This window comes from Oncorhynchus keta, chromosome 2 (assembly GCF_023373465.1).
Source record: "Oncorhynchus keta strain PuntledgeMale-10-30-2019 chromosome 2, Oket_V2, whole genome shotgun sequence".
In the NCBI taxonomy this organism is placed as follows: Eukaryota; Metazoa; Chordata; class Actinopteri; order Salmoniformes; family Salmonidae; genus Oncorhynchus; species Oncorhynchus keta.
Window position 1 is genome coordinate 42,938,522 of NC_068422.1, and position 17,497 is coordinate 42,956,018.

Genomic DNA, 17,497 nt, shown 5'->3' on the forward strand with positions numbered 1-17,497 from the left:
TTATTCAGTTTATTTTTATCCTTTAAATGCTGATGACAAGCATACCAATAACATGACAAAGCCACCACCAAACTTGAAAATATAAAGTGGTACTCGGTGATGATGGATTTGCCCCAAACATAAAGTGAATTTCTATGCCACAAATTTCGCTGTTTTACTTTAGTGCCTTATTTGAAGCAGGATGCATGTTAAGGAAACTTTGTATAATGTACAGGCTTACTTCTTTTCACTCTGTCGTTTAGGTTAGTATTGTGGAGTAACTACAATGTTGTTGGATCAATCCTCTGTTATCTCACAGCAATTTAACTCTAACTGTTTTAAAGTCACCAATTTCCTCATGGTGAAATTCCTGAGCGGTTTCCATCCTCTCCGTCAACTGACTTGGAAGAGCGCTTGTATATTTCTAGTGACTAGGTTTATTGATACACCATCCAAAGTGTAATTAGTAACTTCACTACGCTCAGGGATATTCAATGTCTGCTTTTATATTTTTACCCAGGTGCCCTTTGTGAGGCATTGGAAAACCTTGCTGGTCTTTGTGGTTGATTCTGTGTTTGAAATTCACTGCTCGACTGAGGGACCTTAAAGGTAGTTGTATGTGTGGGTTACAAATTTGAGGAAGTCATTCAATAATCATGTTAAATGCCATTATTGCATACACTGAGTCCATGCAACTTATTAGGCTTGCGATAACAATTACATAATACATTTCAGCATTTCATTTTTAAACATCTCTAAAAACATCATTCCACTTTGACATTATGGGATATTTTGTGTAGGTCAGTGACACAAAATATTAATTTACATTTTAAAGTCAGGCAGAAGCACATCACAATGTGGAAATGGCCTAAGCCACAGGTGATGGCCTAAGCCACATATCAATAGCAACTGTACGCTGTATGGTCTATTTTACATTTAAATTAAATAATCTAGCTACCTACATTCTTACAACTTCAGGCCCATATTTGGATTCAAGCAATGGCTCTATGTGTGAAGTCAGACCTTGGAGGACCAAAGCAAATCTTATGTTCTTCTACTGAGCCACACAATCTGCTATATCCTCACTAAATGTGTTGTGACAGAGAGTTAACACTTTTGAAACAAGTGATAATACATTTCTGTTTGCATTTAAGTCACCTGAGTCTAAGCCTATCAATGCTTGCATTTCAGCACTCGAACCACCCTGTACCATTCATCTCTTATTATTTTGAATCTGCTTATCATGAATTTGAACAGAATGCTGCCTCCGTATGACCTCCTCTGTCTCAATAGTCAAATAACATTTCCCTGCAGACACACAATATTATCTTTCTACAGTACCTTTCTCTGGCCTGCTTAACGGTTCATCCAACCATTTTAAGGTACATGGAGAAACTGCTATTCAAATATTACCAATGTTCGGCTTGCCCGATTTTTGTCTGAGGCGGTGTCCAGAGAACAGCTGCTTTATGATGATTTTAGCTGTAGGATAAAATATTTCAGTTAAGACAGTTCCATTGACTGGCTGGTCCTTGACTACCAAGCAATTTGACATGAATTAATTTACTTGCTTTAGTAAGAAGTAAGCCTACTGAAAATGTATATCCATTTTTTTTTGTCTTTTCAAGTATCAGGATGGTGGACAAGAGTATATACATTGTCCAAGGGGAGATCTGTACTGTTGTAGGTGCCATCAAGAGGAATTCAAGGTGGAATACCCATACTCCTTTGGTAAGTTGTTTTGTCTTGTTAAAGACCATTTTTGTAACACAATAGTATTTCTCAATCAAGGCTTAGGTTCATATAAGACAACAGTTTAGTTGAGCCTTTTTAATTGTCGAACTACCTGCTCAAGGAATGAGTGTTTCAGACTTGGTACAAGAGGAAGGAAGATTAAAAAGAAGAGATATGCAGAAATAGTTTTCCTAGTGCTGCCATTAATGTTTTTGTGTGTGTGTAGTGTTAAGGCCTAATCATCATAAATTCTTTAATACCATAAGTCTACATCGGCAGCTACTCTGAGTATAGAAAAAAGTAATTGCGTTAAAATTGTAGGCAATGTGTTAATTTGGTAAAATCTACAGCATTTGAATGGAGTAGTTTCACTTTGAGCTTCAATGTCCTCGCATGCTTGAGTTTTTGTTGATGCCAGTACTGTTTGTTTTATTGTTGTACAGGATGAGGAACAAGATCCATTGCTTAACGGTTTCAGCCACCTGAAAGAGATTCTCAACAATATGAAAGGTAATAACCTTATAATGGCAAGCACAGTACATGGTGCAGTGTATATTTGGCCTTTTTTTTCTATAGAACTACAGAATATTAGTGGATATCTAAGGTAAGTCCCTATCTCTAAATTGTCATCCCACACGCAAATAGATACTTGCAGTCTCGTTTACTAATTCCTGACTAGCCCTCTTTGCAAATCTTTTCTCTCTTAATTCCTCCCCAACAGCATTTCATACTTACATTATTATGCAGATACAGAGGAGATGATAACACATGAAAGTATATGAAGTTTATAGCAATTGTTTGTTATACTAGAACGACTATCATTGCCATTGTCCATGGAAGAAGACCAGCTTAAAATGAAAGCCATATTTTCAATTTTCCCTCCGCCAATACATTACATGAATAAACCTCAGTCAGTCGGGACCATGAGGCTAAACACATTCAGATTATCACAAAGTGCCTTCTCCTGCCTGAAGAGTAAGAACATATTTAATCAGGTGTGCAGCAGATTTCCACAGAGAAATGGGCTGGCCTTTCAAGTTTGTCAATATTATCTCTCCCAATGTCTTACTGCGGGGGACTACTCAGCTTAATCATTTTCAGAAGTCCCATTTGAAACGATATCACTGTTTGTTCGTCTTTTATCCAAGTGCCTCATTATGAACAAGACGGCGAAGGTAAATGTTACGCTAAGTTGTGCAAGTGTTCTTCTCTGCTCAAGGAGGGGAAGATGCTCAACACTTCAAGACACTGGTACCTCCTGAGTTCTTCTCACAACACTCAATTCAGTAAAAAATTGAATATACTCTGTGTTGGATTTCCTTGAATTTAAGAAGAGCATTCATCCCTTCACATTAGTTATGTTTCTTTGATGGGTTTTGGCTGTGACCATACTTATGTACTATTACTATCAAATATATTTCCTCTACAGGGCAATTTTCTCCTTGTACTCAGACATAAAAATGTTTTATACTTTAATTCTTAGTCCTCTTTATTCCGGGTTGGACATAATGCCGCAACAATCTTCAACTGGAGTCTTAGGCCGCAGTTGGTGCCCTGTCCCATGAGACTCCTCTCTTCCAGCTCAGCCACCACTGTCCATTGTCACGTTCTTTGGCCTGCCTCGCTTGTGCTTTCCTGTAGGTGTTCATCTGAGAGCAACTTTCTTTAGGCATCCTCAGCACGTGTTCGCTCCGTCCGATCCTGCTCGTCTTGATATACTATGCTGGTGGAATAAACCTTGTCCAGAGGTATAGGCCTATGGAGTTTGGCAAACTATCCTTCATGTTGGCAACAAACATTCCATGATGCCATTTTGCTTTGGTGCCAACATGATGCATATGAAAATGTTTAATCTCATACACTTTGCTGAGTAAAGGAGGTTGTTTCACATTACTAGGTTGGTTATTCTAGTCCACTGCCTATTTGAGTCCACTGCCTATTCCACTACAGTGACATCTGAGGTTTCTTGGCAGAATTAGAGGACATGACCTTCATTTTTTTTTTGCTAAGTCTTTACATTTCACTTTTCTCTCGTCTAAGTTATCCTAATGTAAATTCAAGTCTTGGCATCCTGAATCTTAATGGAGCAATGTTTTTTTTGTGTATTTTAATTTAAACCCCTGTTTTACCAGGTCAATTGAGTAAGAACATGTTTACACTTTCAACAATCTGTTTTTTTACAAATATGTTGAGCGATGGATAAGACACAAAATGTTGTATGACGTCCTCTGTTCAAGGTGCTCTAGAGGGCCTACCAAGTACAGGTGTGTTTGTAATTTAGTCTCATGGATAAGGTCAGCAGGTGGCAGCCATGCAAGTCTGTTCATGCACTGTGAGTGGTGTATGTGTGGCTTTACTCATCTCTCTTCATTAATTCATAAACGCAGCAAAAAAAGAAACGCCCTTTTTTCAGGACCCCGTCTTTCAAAGATAATTCATAAAATCCAAATAACTTCACCAAACTTTATTGTAAAGGGTTTAAACACTGTTTCCCATGCGTGTTCCATGAGCCATAAACAATTAATGAACATGCACATGTGGAACGGTCGTTAAGACACTAACAGCTTACAGACTGTAGGCAATTAAAGTCAGTTATGAACTTAGAACACTAAAGAGGCCTTTCTACTGACTCTGAAAAACACCAAAAGAAAGATGCCCAGGGTCCCTGCTCATCTGCATGAACGTGTCTTAGGCATGCTGTAAGGAGGCATGAGGACTGCAGATGTGGCCAGGGCAATACATTGCAATGTCTGTACTGTGAGATGCCTAAGACAGCGGTTCAGGGAGACAGGACGGACAGCTGATCGTCCTCGCAGTGGCAGACCACATGTAGCAACACCTGCACAGGATCGGTACATCCGAACATCACACCTGCGGGACAGGCACAGGATGGCAACAACAACTGCTCGAGTTACACCAGGAATACACAATCCCTCAGTGCTCAGACTGTCCGCAAGAGGCTGAGAGAGGCTGGACTGAGGGCTTGTAGGCCTGTTGTATGGCAGGTCCTCACCAGACATCACTGGCAACAACGTTGCCTACGGGCACAAACCCACCGTCGCTGGACCAGACAGGACTGACAAAAAGTGCTCTTCACTGACGAGTCGCGGGTTTGTCTCACCTGGGGTGATGGTCGGATTCGCTTTTATCATCGAAGGAATGAGCATTAAACCAAGGCCTGTACTCTGGAGCGGGATCGATTTGGAGGTGGAGGGCCCGCCATGGTCTGGGGTGGTGTGTCACAGCATCATCGGACTGAGCTTGTTGTCATTGCAAGCAATCTTAATGCTGTGCGTTACAGGGAAGACGACATCCTCTCATGTGGTACCCTTCCTGCAGGCTCATCTTGACATGACCCTCCAGCATGACAATGCCACCAGCCATACTGCTCGTTCTGTGCACGATTTCCTGCAAGACAGGAATGTCAGTGTTCTGCCATGGCCAGCGAAGAACCCGGATTTCAATCTCATTGAGCATGTCTGGGACGTGTTGGATCGGAGGGTGAGGGCTAGGGCCATTCCCCCCCAGAAATGTCAGAGAACCTGCAGGTGCCTTGGTGGAAGAGTGGGGTAACATCTCAAATCTGATGCAGTCCATGAGGAGGAGATGCACTGCAGTACTTAATGCAGCTGGGGGCCACACCAGATACTGACTGTTACTTTTGATCCCCCCCTTTGTTCAGGAACACATTATTCCATTTCTGTTAGTCACATGTCTGTGGAACTTGTTCAGTTTGTCTCAGTTGTTGAATCTTATGTTCATACAAATATTTACACATGTTAAGTTTGCTGAAAATAAATGCAGTTGACAGTGAGAGGACGTTTCTTTTTTTGCTGAGTTTAGTTAGGAAAGTCACATCTTTGGTTTATAGTTTGGAAATACTTGACATAGAAAATACTTGGAATCTGGTTATTTTGGCTGTCCTGAGATCACTTGTCTAGAAGTGATTTAGTTTTCCCTACTCTAATTTACTTTTTAAGGCATGGGATGGCAAGTTGCGTTTTAAAGTTATTAAAAAATTAACGTCAGCCAATTGTATCTCTAGTAAACGTTTATGGTTATCTCTAGTGCCATATAGGGTTCGCATGCAACAACCCCACTAGATCCGCTGACCGCCACCCCCTGGCCCTCTATCACCGTCTGTTGTGATTGATCATTTGGAGTGGCTCTGTTGTGCGTTTTAATGGAGGGGTGCTAGTTGATGGTCACCGGGTGAGCTAACTCTGCGGTCAAGTCTTTGTGCTGTCATGCTTGTGCAATGGGATTCCTGGCAGCCCCATCCCCAGCCACAGTAGCAGCTAGTGGAGAGATGGAACACATGGACCCTGCAGCCATGGTCTCAGCCCCCTCCAGGCGTAGCGCATCCTCCAGGGAATGCCACTGCCTCGAGATGGACAGGCACGGCTGGGCCAGGGGCCTGGGAGGAATCTGCCACGCTTTTTCATCCCCCCCCCAACCCCTCTCCGAACACCAAAGGCCTTGTTAGTAGTCCACAGCTAGCATTGGGGGAACAAGTGTTATATTATGTTTATCTGCTTTGATTCTGAAGAGGTAACTGATGTATTCTCTTGGTTGCCAGTTAGTTTACAGAAGTAGTTTAGCTCAAGTTGCCTTTCTGGAATATTCTAATGGACACATTTTTTTTTTGGTTATCCCATGTTGTGACTTCCATTTGAGTTTGAGCAGACTGACTTGATTATAGTTCTTTTTTTTTGGTACTCATGAGGTTTGATATGAAATTTGCAATGGGCAAACATTAGGGGGGTTAAAAGCTTGTTATTGCCTCCCTTAACCCCCAATCTTGTGCATATTTGGCTCTCTGACATGGTATGTCCATGTCCTGGTGAACGATGAAAGCCTAAATAAAAGCAGATCACATAACCAGGCCAAAGCCCAACTCTGTATTTGACAGACTGATCAATGTGTTTTTGTTTTGCGGCAACACAAACACAAGCTAAGTCCCCTGCCACCACACCCGCCCAACCAATATTTCTGTACGAATTCTTCCGGGTGGGCTGTAGTGGCCCAGCTGTCTGCTTAATGAAAGCCCAGTAATTCCATTCACACTGTGTATCTTAGCTCCTCTAACAACAAAAGCAACCAGTGAACAAAATGTGGATTAGTACTGAAAGGTTTCTCAGCCACTTTCTCCCCGTTGTTAAAGGTTCTGTTCTCCTAGCGTGATTGACAGGGCCATGTGCCATGGCACAATGCAGCTGGAAGTATATCATCTGCAATTTTAAGTTGGGTAAATATAGCAGGGAGTCTTGTCAAGCAGAGCTATAAATTGTTCTGGGAAAGGAAGTGTTGTCTCTCTTTCTAAAATTTTCCCCCCTACAACTTCTGGAAAGAGGGTTTCTCTTTATTTCAAACTGAGGACACGGTTATGTAGCCTGGACCAGTGGCATATGCCATGCAAATCCCCTCTGCCACCCCACCTTACCACGTCACACTCTTCTCTTTTCCCCAGAGGAAGTAGGCCTTGTATCTCCTTGAGAAGGGATGTTTTTGATGCTTAATCTTCCATCACTAAGCTCATTAGACCCATATAATTGAGTGCTTTCTACAGATTTGCAATCTGCATCTACGGCTTTTAGATTTTAACTGCTTGTTTGCAAACAATGAAAGGGTAGACTTTCCCCCTTTTTGTTTAATATATATCATACAAACACTAATAAATCACAGCATGACTTTTATGAGATATGGCTTTTTCTTTGCAACTCTGCCTAGAAGGCCAGCATCCCAGAGTCGCCGCTTCACTGTTGATGTTGAGATTGGTGTTTTGCGGGTACTCTTTAATGAAGCTGCCAGTTGAGGACTTGTGAGGCATCTGTTTCTCAAACTAGACACTCTAATGTACTTGTCCCCTTGCTCAGTTGTGCACCGGGGCCTCCCACTCTTTCTATTCTGGTTAAATCCAGTTTGCTCTCTTCTGTGACGGGAGAAGACCACAGCGTTGCACGAGATCTTACGTTTCTTGCCAATATCTCGCAAGGAATAGCCTTCATTTCTCAGAACAACAATAGACTGACGAGTTTCAGAAGAAAGGTCTTTGTTTCTGGTCATTTTGAGCCTGTAATGAAACCCACAAATGCTGATGCTCCAGTTACTCAACTAGTCTAAAGAAGACCAGTTTTATTGCTTCTTTAATGAGCACAGCAGTTTTCAGCTATGCTAACATAATTGCAAAAAGGTTTTCTAATGCTCAATTACCCTTTTAAAATTATAAACTTGGATTAGTTAACACAACGTGCCACTGGAACACAGGAGTGATGGTTGCTGATAATGGACGCCTATGTAGATATTCCTTTATATTATGCAGATATTCCTTTTACAATAGTAATTTACAACATTAACAATGTCTACGCTGTATTTCTGATCAATTTGTTATTTTAATGGACAAAAAATGTGCTTTTCTTTGAAAACAAGGACTTTTCTAAGTGACCTCAAACTTTTGAACGGTAGTGTATAAAAACGCAAATATTGCAGTTAGTCTACCAAAGGTCATTAGTACTACTGTAACAAAAATACAATTTTGTTGCTATTGGCTGTTTTTGGGTATGCCATTTTCTAAGTTTCTTCAGCTGTCATTGTAGATCATATTTACATGTTAAATTTGAATGTTCTATATTCACTCCAAAGCCTGGTTCGAAACCTTGTCTGCCTTATTGCCTCATGGTTTTCGAGTTATGGTTTGCCAGTGCTGTCCACTAGTCATTGAACATCTGGGTCAGTAAGTAGACCAGTGATGACAGGGATAACCATGTGGATATGTGTTGGGTAATCCCCGCACTACACTGGAATTACAAACAAGTAACTAATAGCGACAAATTGGCCCTGTGACAAATTTGGTAATGCCTATTACGTTGAGCTGTCCATATCTGCCCATTGAAGCCATAGGCAGTGGATGTTTTACAACATCCAAAAATGCAAAGCATTGTTTTGATGTGTAAATTCAATCAGAGCTCTCCCCTGACATTGGCAGAGAAGTGATGTATTCTATAAATGATCTATGTTTAACATCAAACAGAGAGATCTGTCTCAATCCCCTGTTGAATAATTCTGTGGATTTATATTAACGGTGATACATTGGTCGACTATACCTCTGAGAAGTAGGAAAGAAAAGAGTAAGAAACAAAAGAGCAGGGTGAACACAATTCATTCAGATATGTATTTTTTTGGTCTATCTTTTCTACCTTTTGTAATGCACAAGTCAGTCTCAGACACAGCTTTTTAAATCTTTAAATCTTTTTTTTTCTTCCTCCCCTTTCCTTTACTGCGAAGGTCAGATTTGACAGGTCTGCAGAGAAAGCAGTCAGTCTAAATCCCCTCATTTTTATTCCTACAAATACAGGTTCTGAGATTCCAACACCCACAAGATCTAAAGCCAGAGCGGCCTTTGACTGACAGCTCTTTCTCTTTTTTCCAAACACTAACGAAATTCACAAGCACACCTCTAATTGACTGGAATCACCAGAAAGGCACCAGTGGTTGATATTAGGGGGCATGGCAGTGAAAGCGTAGAGTGAATGCCGTAGCCATGATTTGATCACTTGCAGACTGACCTTTTCAATAATTACCTCCTTGTCCCCTGAGCAAAGGACAATGCAGAGACAATTTTGGCAGGAGTGGCAAAATTAGGCAAGGGAGCACGTTTGAATCATGTTATTTTTGTCTAAAACACTTCATGTTCATGATGATTTCATCCCTTTAATGGTAAATGGGAAGTGGATGCTGAAGAAATTACATTTTTTTGCGACAGAAAATAATTTTATAAAGTGTCTTAACAAGCTAAAATCAGGGTCTGCTTGTTATTTTAATTTTTTAAATAAAAATGTTCTTCCTAGTTTCTTTATTAAACGATTAACGTTATTTATGTGTTACTTTATTTATGAAATGCCTACCACCATTGTACAGTCTCGTCCATCAATAAGTAGAAACACACACACACTCGTAGTTCAAGGTCAAGTGTGTGTGCCGTCTTAGCTGCACAGCTGTGTTCAGGCAGCTGTGGCCGGGCCTCTGAGGACCGTAGTCTGTGCACGTGGGAACCGACTGTGCCCTTTAGGCCCCCTGCGCTCCTCTGCCACCTGATATTCGCACATATATCATACCCAATTGAACCGCCAGAATGCAGTCGGCAAATGCCAAGTAAGAGCCATAATTCATATCGCTCAGTCACGTATACAAATATGTTTACTCATGAAGACATTTTACCCTGTGGAATAGCCACTGTGAGAACTTCATTACATGTCCCTGGTGTTTCCCCAGTACGCTGTGGGCTTGCCACTGAGATTATGATAAGGGAGGGTTACTACTCTTCTTGAGTATTGAAGACAACCATCATGCCATAATGCAATGCGATAAGATTGTGTGCTATTGAAATTCATTCTGTGAAGTTGCCTATATATTTGCTTATCCCCATCCCTTTAAAGCATGTGGATTCTCATTCACCACTGCTATAATGGGGACTTGTAGTTAGGGGGGACTTTTTACTCTTTGACTGTGAATGTCACAGAGAAACATTGTGTGTGCCCAGACCTGAAGGACAGCAGGTGTTTGACCCTGTAAGGAATTTACAACTGCTGTCCCTTAAGGAACAAGACTTATTTTCCATTGCGCCAAAAACTTGAGACCTGGGAGATTCCGTTAGAGAGATGGTGTCCTGTCTGCTACTTCTCCCAACCTTTTCATTTGTTCCTGTCCATGGGAACCGTGGAACGCTTAGCACCCTCGTAGGATTAATGCCCCAGTCCGAATGGGGAAAGGGTTCAAACTTTTTTCTAGGAACAGTACTCAAGCTTTCATTATTGGGTGCTTGGGGAAGTTTAACAGTTAACTGTCAAGCCAAAGGAATGGCAAAATGTTGGACACCTTTCACAATATGAATCTTCAGTACAGTACAAAAGTCATATGGGACATTTTATGTTTGGACACTGTATGCAAGGTAACTTTTTGACCAGCAGAGCAGTGGGTTTCGGATGTGGGCCATTGTTGGTGCCAGTAGGCCTTTGGTTCGTTGTAAAAGCACCTATCAAATGTGCATGATTAATCGGGGTCCTATACCAAGACAGGCTGTCACCTAGTGCTGGTTAGTAGCTGTAAATCTGTCCAGTTAACTGTGCTTTAACCGGGAACTGACAGGCAGGGCTTAGGCCCGGTGTGAAGAGACGATGCAACTGTTGTCCTGTTTCAGAGCCTCTCAACAATGTGCTGAGTGGATGGAGAGTCCCGGCAGAGGGCCATTAATCATATTGGCCTGGGACTGTGGGGGCAGATGGCTTGGAGGATCCGGATGTTCTGGCAGGAACAGAGGGCAAAACGGGCTCAAAACAGCCCCTGTGAGCCCCAAAAGAGAGGGGGACAGGGGTACACCGTTTGGTTGAGCAAAAGAAGAGGATAGGCGTAGAGCATTGCTTCCTGAAAGTTTGCCTCGGAGCACTTGTTGATGACTTGTCCTGCCAAGTTCACCAATGGTTCTTCAAAATAAGTCTCTAGGGATGTGAATAACAAATATTATAGTCACCGAATAGTCGACATCAATCGATAACTACCAATTTACTGTTGAACCTGTTTGGTGCGACTGTTCAGATCCTATGTAGGTCATTGAAGGGCAAAGACAAGGAAATGTACTTCGATGCTCAGCTTTTATTTTGAGAGGTGCTGTGCAGAGTATGATAAGCAAACATGGCCGGCTAATTCCTTTTTGCCGTCTGCATTAATGATGGCCTGACACACGCGTGCTCCGGTTAGAAATACATTTTTAACAAGATATATGATTTTCACCCTCTCTGCTGTTTCTAACCACTACAGGCATTATGTCTGAGAGACAAATAGGATGACATAACAGTCGATGATACTCCGGTAAAGATAACAACATTGATATGTTTCGGGGGGGGGTATAGGCTACAGACAAAGTCTAAGCAAACCTACAGGGTCTTCTATCCTCCAGGTTTACCGATGGCCCACAGAGTCTATAGGGGATCAGTTGAGTTCAGGTCTAGGCCCGCCTAATATACGTGGTCAGTTGTGAACCAATGCTGAGGATTTAGTATTTTCCAGTCTGCTGCCTGGATTGTGCTTTAATGTTCTGTTAAGCATAATCTTATGAGGTGGTAATTGGCCCGTTGTGGGGCAGATCTCGAGCAGGACCTCCCCTCTGCCTCTGTTCAGCCTGGAGGTGATAGGCTTTATGTTCAATTATGCTTTAAGGACTCCACACTGGGAACTGAGAATATGAATAAAGCAGTGGGTATTAAGCTGGGGTTTGGGACATTTTCAACACCTGCTTCCTGCGCCCGTCCCCACTGGAGGTCTGGTCTAAAAACAACCTGGGCCCGCATGTGGTGCCACTTTGAGGCGAACAATATTTAGCAGATTGACTATGACCCGGTATTGAAAATGGAGGTGCCAAGTATTTGCTTTCAATGTTTATGTGAACGCGTCGTTATTTATAGCCTGACACGAGGCTGAAACCGTTTTAGAGGAGGCCCCGAATTGTGTTTGCGTGGCGGCGGTTTATGTTCTGTGTATTGTTGGCACCTCACAGACAGCATTTTTTTCACCTTTTAATTAGTCATTCTGTAGCAGATCACTTTCCAGCGTGATGTGATTTGCATTTCTGTTCTGTGTCTGGAATGTCCTTTTAGTTCATCACTGTCCCAATAGATCTCGGGTGCCTTGGTAAAACAGGGGATCTGGGCTCTAGTGTTGACTGTTTCTGATGTATAGATTCAAATGATATAGGGCTATATAGTAGATCTATTCAATCTTCCAGGTGAATATTTACCCCCATGCAAATGCTTTGGATTATACCAGCTAGATCTTTAGGTCATTTGGTTTAGCCTCCAGCTTTCTCCAGCAAAAATAACATTGGTAGAAGTTGAGTATCTCTTGTCTGCTTTCTTTTCCTCCAAAATGGCCTTCGATTGAACCACGTCTCTCTAAGTTGTGTACATTGTTAACACGTAGGGAGAACAACAGAAAAGTACCTTGTGGTTATCAGGTAATGCCAAAATGGTTAACAGTCTGAAAAAACAACATAAGGCTAAGCATGTTGATGCCAGGGGCTTTTATCAGGGATTCTGTTATGTGGACAGTACATATTTCATAGCCCCTATTAGTGTTTTCCCTCTTCCTTCTGATGGAGTTGGTCTGCTATAGGTCATGCCTGTTTTGTAAAACCTTTGTCACAGTCTCAGCATGGAAAAATATTGTAGGGGCTCAACCCCGAACACCTTCGACAGACTATCATTTCATGTAGGAAGATATGTTGAGTAGAATATGTGAAATATTGCATTCAATTGATGACTGGTGGACACCAAAGTTGCTTACAGGAAGGGTAGGGTACGTTGGAAAGTCAGAAATAAAGCAGTGGACCACTGATTCACTGTCTGTAACATTAGTGGCCAGGATAATCTCCGCAGCAGGGGAGCAAAGCTGGAGAACTCAAACTGCACACCTGACTAGCTGTGGAAGTTGCCCTGCTATTGTGGGTTGGTGGAATGGGATTTTTTATATATTTTTTTGTAAAAAATAAGGGCCGATATTAGTATTGTGAGGAGGCACTGTCTTGCTTGTGTGGCGCTCACTTCTTAAGCCTTGGGCGTCCCAGTACGAGTACCATACTACCTTGATGGACTGTGTTAATAAACCTCCCTACAGACCCACCTCACACACACATTCGCGCGCACACACACATGCAGTCTCACCACACACAGCTGCTTGTTATTTCATGCCCCATAAGGGCCCTGTGACCACGAACATTCTAAAACGCATATCCAATTAGGTAAGCATTGCTGTGTGCATCAGCTTCCAACTGTGATTCTCACACACACATTGATACATAGAATTCCCCACAAAATGTCTACATTTCTTCCCAATCCCTGAATTCTATTGTAATAATTTAAAGTACACATTTTTTCATATTTTTTTTCAATAAAAATGGAACACTTGGTAAGTTCCTGTTTTGATGCTTTTGGAACACCTAGTACAGTTCCCAGAAGAGACAACAATTTTATGATTATTTTTGTAATTTTCCCCCACCCATTTTCTCCCCAACTTCGTGATTACGAACTTGTCTCATCGCTACAACTCCCCAACGGGCTCGGGAGAGGCATAGGTCAAGTCATGCGTCCTACGAAATATGACCCGCCAAACCGCGCTTCTTAACACCTGCCCGCTTAATCCGGAAGCCAGCCACACCAATTTGTCAGAGGAAACACTGTTCAACTAGCGACCTGAAGTCACCCTGCAGGCGCCCGTACCGCCACTAGGAGTTGCTAGAGCGCGATGAGCAAAGTAAAGCCCCTTAGACTGCTGCGCCACTCGAGAGGCCCCTGATGACTATTTTTCTGTATCTTGCTGCTGAGTTTTTTTGGCTCAGAACAGGGCAGCACGTCTGCCCTTAAATGTATATGAGAGCTAACATCAATAATATGCATGTTCATCTCTCATGGCTCAAAGTGGGAGTGAGATTGACTTCATCACTACTTCTTTTTGTAAGAAGTGTTGACATGCTGAATGCACCGATGTGTTTGTTTAAACTACTAGCATACAACTCACACACCCATGCATACCCACAAGACATGTCATCAGAGGTCTCTTCACAATCCCCAAGTCAAGAGCAGACTATGGGAGGCGCACAGTAGTACATAGAGTCAAGGCTACATGGGACTCTATTCCACATCAGGTAACTAATGCAAGCAGTAGAATCCGATAAATACACCTTATCGAACAGCGGGAACTGTGAAGAGACCACACACACAGGCTCAGATACACATAAGACAAGAACCGTACATACATGTAGACATGGATTTTGTATTGTAGATACAGTACCTTCGTAAGGATTCAGACCCCTTAACTATTTCCACATTTTGTTATGTTACAGCCTTATTCTAAAATGGATTTTAAAAAATGTCCTCAATCCACACACAATACCCCATAATGACAAAGCAAAAACAGGTTTTTAGAAATGTTTGCTAATTTATTAAAATAAAAAACTGAAGGGGCCTCCCTGAGTGGCGGAGTGGTCTAAGGCACTGCAGCGCAGTGTTTTAGGTGTCACTACAGACCTGGGTTCGATCCAAGGCTGTGTCGCAACCGGCCATGACCGAGAGTCCCATAGGGGGGCACACAATTGGCCCAGCATTGTTCAGGTTAGGGGAGGATTTGGCTGGGAGAGCAACGAATGCTCATTGCATTCTAGTGACTCCTTGTGGTGGGCCGGGCGCCTGCGGGTGTTTCCTCCGACAAGTTGGTGCAGCTGGCTTCCTGGTTAAGCGGGCGGGTGTTAAGAAGAGCGGTTAGGAAGGTCATGTTTCGGAAGACGCATGACTCGAACTTCACCTCTCCCGAGCCCCCGTTTGCTCACTTTGGCCGTGCGGCAAGCTCTAGGAAGGATATTGGTGGTTCCAAACTGCCTCCATTTAATAAAAATGGAGGCCTCTATGTTCTTGGGGACCTTCAATGCTGCAGAAATGTTTTGGTACCCTTCCCCAAATCTGTGCCTCAACAAAATCTTGTCTCAGAGCTCTACAGACAATTACTTGGAACTCATGGCTTGTTTTTTTGCCTGACATGCACTGTCAACTGTGGGACCTTATACAGACAGATGTGTACCTTTCCAAATCATGTCCAGTCAATTGAAATTACCACAGGTGGACTCCAATCAAGTTGTAGAAACATCTCAAGGATGATCAATGGAAACAGGATGCACCTGAGCTCAATTTCGAGTACTGTAAGTACTGACTACTTACAGTACAAGTGAAACATTTGGACACCTACTCATTTAGTTATTTAATTTATTTATCCTTTATTTAACTAGGCAAGTCAGTTAATATCAAATTCTTATTTACAATGACGGCCTACCCCGGATGATGCTGGGCCAATTGTGCGCCGCCTTCATTCCTGTGTTTATTTCTTAACATTTTGTATGTTGTAGAATAATAGTGAAGAAATCAAAACTATGAAATAACACATATGGAATCATATAGTAACTGAAAAAGTGTTAAATGAATCATAATATATTTGATATTTTTGAAAGTAGCCACCCTTTTCCTTGATGACAGCTTTGCACACTCTTGGCATTCTCTTAAACAGCTTTACCTGGAATGCTTTTCCAACAGTCTTGAAGGAGTTCCCACATATGCTGAGCACTTGTTGGCTGCTTTTCCTTCACATTGCGGTTCAACTCATCCCAAACCATTTCAATTGGGTTGAGTTTGGGGGATTGTGGAGGCCAGGTCATCTGATGCAGCACTCCATCATTCTCCTTCTTGGAAAGAAATAGACACAGCCTGGAGGTGTATTTTGGGTCTTTGTCCCGATGCTAGTCCCACTAAGTGCAAACCAGATGGAATGGTGTATCGCTGCGGTAGCCATGCTGGTTAAGTGTGTCTTGAATTCCAAATAAATCACAATGTCACCAGCAAAGCACCCTCACACCTCCTCTATGCTTCATGGTGGGAACCACACATGCAGAGATCATCTGTTCACCTACTCTGCATCTCACAAAGACACGGTGATTGGAACCAAAAATCTCAAATTTGAGAAAGGACAGATTTCCACCAGTCTAATGTCCATTGCTCGTGTTTCTTGGCCCAAGCAAGTCTTCTCCTTAATGGTGTCCTTTTAGTGGTGGTTTCTTTGCAGCAATTCGACCATGAAGGCCTGATTCACGCAGTCTCCTCTGAACAGTGGATGTGGAGATGTCTTACTTGAACTCTGTGAAGCATTTATTTGGGCTGCAATCTGAGGTGCAGTTAACTCTAATGAACTTGTCCTCTGCAGCAGAGGTAACTCTGGGTCTTCCTTTCCTGTGGTGGTCCTCATTAGAGCCAGTTTCATCATAGCGCTTGATGGTTTTTGCTACTGCACCTGAAGAAACTTTTCCGGATTGACTGACCTTCATGTCTTAAAGTAATGGATTGTCATTTCTCTTTGCTTATTTGCAGTTCTTGCCATAATATGGACTTGGTCTTTTACGAAATAGAGCTATTTTCTGTATACCACCCCTACGTTGTCACATGTTATTGGCTTAAATGTATTAAGAAGGAAATCAATTCCACAAATTAACTTTTTATAAGGCACACCTGTTAATTGAAATTAATTCCAGGTGACTACCTCATGAAGCTGGTTGAGAGAATGCGACTATTGTGCAAAGCTGTCTAGGCTAAGGGTGGCTATGTTGATGTCTTCTCTGTTATTCTACAATGTAGAACATAGTCAAAATGAAGAATCCCTGGAATGATTAGTGTCAACTTTTGACTGGTACTCTATACTAAGGCATTTGTGAAAATTTGATTGCAATATAGAGTGGGAAAGCGCCTGTGCGTTTCGACAATTAATAGTCACTGCCGTAAATAAAACATCTGTTTTGTCCAGGTCCAGAGTCTACACAGACCATTGCACTATAGCCAATCAGCACAACAGCAGACCTTTATACAAACAAGCCATTTGCCACACGGGCCTGGCATCTTTCACTTTGAACTGGACTGTGTGTTTACAGGCAGTAGCAACAGCGTGACTTAAGATCATTAGAACGCATTTGCCAAAAGCCACAAAATACACCTGAATGGATTTCTGCTAATATGTAAATACCACGTGAGTCCTCTTACATTCGGGAGCCGTACAGTCCTATTAACCAAACAACCATGAGAAGGTTGACTCTCTGTTATGCACATAAACAACAACAAGATCAACAACTAATGCTAGCCAGAGCAAGATGAACTAAAATCTCATGAAGGCACATTAGATAAACATACTAACTTTTTCAGCTAGTTTG

General features: G+C 42.2%; 1 protein-coding gene across 1 annotated transcript in view; it reads left to right on the forward strand.

Moving 5' to 3' along the window:
- Positions 1-17,497, forward strand: part of LOC118400598 (Golgi-specific brefeldin A-resistance guanine nucleotide exchange factor 1-like) — a 122,703-nt gene that overhangs the window by 19,691 nt on the left and 85,515 nt on the right. The window contains exons 2-3 of the mRNA XM_052477092.1: positions 1,608-1,710; positions 2,157-2,223. Of these exons, the coding sequence (XP_052333052.1) occupies positions 1,615-1,710; positions 2,157-2,223 (163 nt within the window). The 5' untranslated portion in view covers positions 1,608-1,614. The remainder of the gene's footprint in view (positions 1-1,607; positions 1,711-2,156; positions 2,224-17,497) is intronic.